The sequence below is a fragment of the Hyaena hyaena genome, unplaced genomic scaffold (genome assembly GCF_003009895.1).
Source record: "Hyaena hyaena isolate Hyena2069 unplaced genomic scaffold, ASM300989v1 scaffold_766, whole genome shotgun sequence".
Classification (NCBI taxonomy): Eukaryota; Metazoa; Chordata; class Mammalia; order Carnivora; family Hyaenidae; genus Hyaena; species Hyaena hyaena.
In genome coordinates this window covers 7,970-11,649 of record NW_024081398.1, presented here as the reverse complement: position 1 = coordinate 11,649, position 3,680 = coordinate 7,970, and the positions used below count along the sequence as shown (strand labels likewise).

At 41.7% G+C, this 3,680-nt stretch overlaps 1 protein-coding gene across 1 annotated transcript; it reads right to left on the bottom strand.

The window, feature by feature from the left end:
- Positions 1–680: 680 nt before the first annotated feature.
- Positions 681–1,635, bottom strand: LOC120221228 (olfactory receptor 10X1-like). Its single transcript, XM_039218499.1, has one exon. It carries the CDS (start codon positions 1,608–1,610, stop codon positions 681–683), a length of 930 nt encoding a protein of 309 aa, XP_039074430.1. The 5' UTR covers positions 1,611–1,635.
- Positions 1,636–3,680: the final 2,045 nt, after the last annotated feature.

The following is a 3,680-nucleotide window of genomic DNA, read 5'->3' as shown; positions in this document are numbered from 1 at the left end:
GAAAATAAGGGTTATCTTCAGCCCTCACCCAGGGACTCTGCCTGTCATAGCACGTGCACAATGTACTGCCCTGTTTGCTTGTTGGATCAATGTTCCAAGATAACCTCTATATATAGAGTGAGACTCTGACCATCACAGAAGGCCCCAGTCATGAGCAGTGTTTTTAAAAACCTTCAGTAATCAGTATGGCATAGGACTTACCAAATACACACATCAATCCAGATATGCACAATAGACCGTTGATGGTTTTCTACATAGTGTGTCACCTATGAGAAGTGGTTTACCTGCTGGGAGGCACAGCCCAATGTTTCATGACGTTGCTTATAAAAACTCCTCAACCTTTGTATCTCTTGATATCGCTTCATGCTGTGGTCACAGGGGTTGTTTTTCCCTTTCCAAATCTTGTGTTTTCCATTCCATCATGGTGCTGGATTCTCAGAGTCTGACAGGCAGAAGCATCGTGTCTTCAGAAACAGCCAGTTGTAGTAGCAGTAGAAGTAGTTGAACAACATCTTTACCACACTAGGTAACTGTTTTGATGGTTTAGCTTCCAAACTCAGTCTCTGGATTCTTACATGGCAACCTCTGGAATAAGGCCAATGGCAAAGGCTTCTCCTGATGTTGTATAATAAGTGACTACTGCCTACAAGGATAGAAAATCATGCAGCAATAATACAGGATTAAGGATTGAGAAAACTCTTTGCAAGCAGCTTTCTGAATGCATTCTTCATGTCCCTATTCCTGAGACTAAAAATGAGGGGGCTGAGGAATGGAGTAATGATAGTGTAAGGGACAGCAATGAATGTGTCATCTCCTCCCGAGGCTTCTGGCTTCAGATAGTCAATAGCTGCAAAACCAAAGTGGACGATGACCACAGTGAGATGAGAGGCGCAGGTAGAAAAGGCCTTCTGCTTGCCCTCGGCTGAAGGGATCCTGAAGACAGTGGAAAGAATGAATACATAAGTGATGATGATGAGCAAGAAGGTGCCTGTCAACCCTGACACTGACATCAGTGTAACAATGATTTCTGTGAGGTCACTGTTGAGACAGGATAACCGCACCACCAACTGCATCTGGCAGAAGAAGTGATGGATGAGGTTGGGGTTGCAGAAAGAGCCCTTGAATATCAGTGCAGTCTCTGTCACAGAAATAAGGAAGCCTCCAGCCCAGGCAGAGACCACCAGTTGCCCACACACCGCATTGGTCATCAGCAGTGGATATCTGAGAGGGTTGCAGATGGCCAGAAAGCGATCATATCCCATCAAAGTGAGGATGATACAGTTAGTGCCACCAAGTCCCAAGAAGAAACACATCTGCAAGCCACATCCCGTGACCGAAATGTTTCTGTTCCCAGTCAACAGATCTGCCAGCATCTTGGGGATGATGGTCAGTGTGTAGCAGGTCTCAGAGAAAGAGAGGGCGCGGAGGAAGAGGTACATAGGGGTGTGGAGAGATCTGTCCACCCAAGTGAGTCCCAGGATGGCCAGGTTACCTGCGAGGGTGAGAAGGTAGAGGGCAAAGAAGGCCACAAAGAGGAATCTCTGCACATGTGGGTACAAGGAGAAACCAACAAGAATGAACTCTTCAAGGATTGTCTGGTTGACCTTCATGTTGCATGGGTGAAATCTGGAAGAAACAACAAATAAATAGTCAATTCTCCATTATTTTTTGAAAACAGGGGTGTGAATAACACAGGTGATCAGAGTAACAGTTACCAACTTATTATTCATTTACTGTGGCAAAACATCATGCGTGTGTAGGTTGTTTCCCCTTTCTTCTCCCCCATGGTCCTCTGTTAAGTTCCTCCTAACCCTCCTATACGTGCAAAAATATGGTATTTGTCCTTCTCTGCCTGACTTATTTCACTCAGCATAACACCCTTATGGTCCACCCATGTTGCTACACACGTCCAGATTTCATTCTTTCTCATTGACATGTAATATTCCATTGTATAAATATACCACATCTTCTTGATCCATTCATCAGTTGATGAACACTCAGGATTTTTCCATGTCTCGGCTATTGTTGAGAGTGCTGCTATGAACATTGGGGTCCATGTACCCCTATGCATCAGCACTCCTATATCCCTTGGGTAAGTTCCCAGCAGTGCTATTGCTGGGTCATAGGGGAGTTCTATTGTTAATTTTTTGAGGAATCTCCACACTGTTTTCCAGAGGGGCTGCACCAATTTACATTCCCACCAACAGTGTAGTAGGGTGCCCATTTCTCCACATCCTCGCCAGCATCTAGAGTTCTCTGATTTACTCATTTTAGCCACTGGGACCCGGGTGAGGTAGTATCTCAGTGTGGTTTTCATTTGTATTTCCCTGATGAGGAGGGATGCTGAACATCGTTTCATGTGTCTGTTGGCCATCTGGATGTCCTCTTTGGAGAAGTGTCTGTTCATGTCTTCTGCCCATTTCTTCACTGGATTGTTTGTTTTTCAGGTGTGGAGTTTGATGAGTTCTTTATAGAGTTTGGATATTGGCCCTTTATCTGATAGGTCATTTGCAACTATCTTTTCCCATTCCATTGGTGGCTTATTAGTTTTGTGGATTGTTTCCTTTGCCGTGCAGAAGCTTTTAATCTTGATGAGGTCTCAATAGTTCACTTTTTCTCTTGATTCCCTTGGCTTTGAGAATGTGTCAGGTAAGAAATTGTTGTGGTTGAGGTCAAGGATGTTGTTTCCTGCTTTCTCCTCTAGGGTTTTGATGGTTTCCTGTCTCACGTCCTTTGTCCATTTAGAGTTTATTTTTGTGTATGGTGTGAGAAAATGATCTAGTTTCCTTCTTCTGCATGTTGCTGTCCAATTCTCCCAACACCATCTGTTAAAAAGGCTGTCTTTTTTTCATTGGATACTCTTTACCAATTGTTTAACTATGTTAAACAACAGTGGTGAGAGTGGACATCAAAAATCTCCAAACAAATAACAGCCCTGGGCCAGACAGCTTCCCTGGGGAATTCTACCAGACATTTAAAACAGAATTAATACCAATTCTTCTCAAGCTATTCAAAAAAATAGAAATTGAAGGAAAACTTCCAGACTCATTTTATGAAGCCAGTATCACTTTGATTCCCAAGCCAGACAAAGACCCAGCAAAAATAGAGAACTACAGGCCAATATCCTTAATGAATACAGATGCAAAAATCCTCAACAAGATACTTGCAAATCGAATCCGACAGCACATAAAAAGAATTATCCACCAAGATCAAGTGGGACTCATTCCTGGGTTACAGGGCTGGTTCAATATTTACAAATCAATCAATGTGATACATCACATCAACAAAAGAAAAGATAAAAATCATATGATCCTGTCAATAGATGCAGAAAAAACATTTGACAAAATATAGCATCCCTTCTTAATAAAATATCTAGTAACAAGAATTGAAAGGGCCTACATTTTGTCAAATTAATTCTAATACTTATTGGTTTGATTCTTGACAACATAGATGAGAAGTTGTGGAATGTGTATGACACCTGAGATTATTTTCCTCATTTTTGAAATAAGAGAGCTGTTTCTCTTACATGGTGTATTTTTAACTAGAATACAGCTGTCTTGATTTAATTGTACATTTTTTGCATTTATCTTCCTTTTTCCTTCCATAGTCTATTGTCATAGAGCTCTATTTCACAGTGTTAATATGGAGCATTTTAAGAAGATGATGATTCCTAATCCATG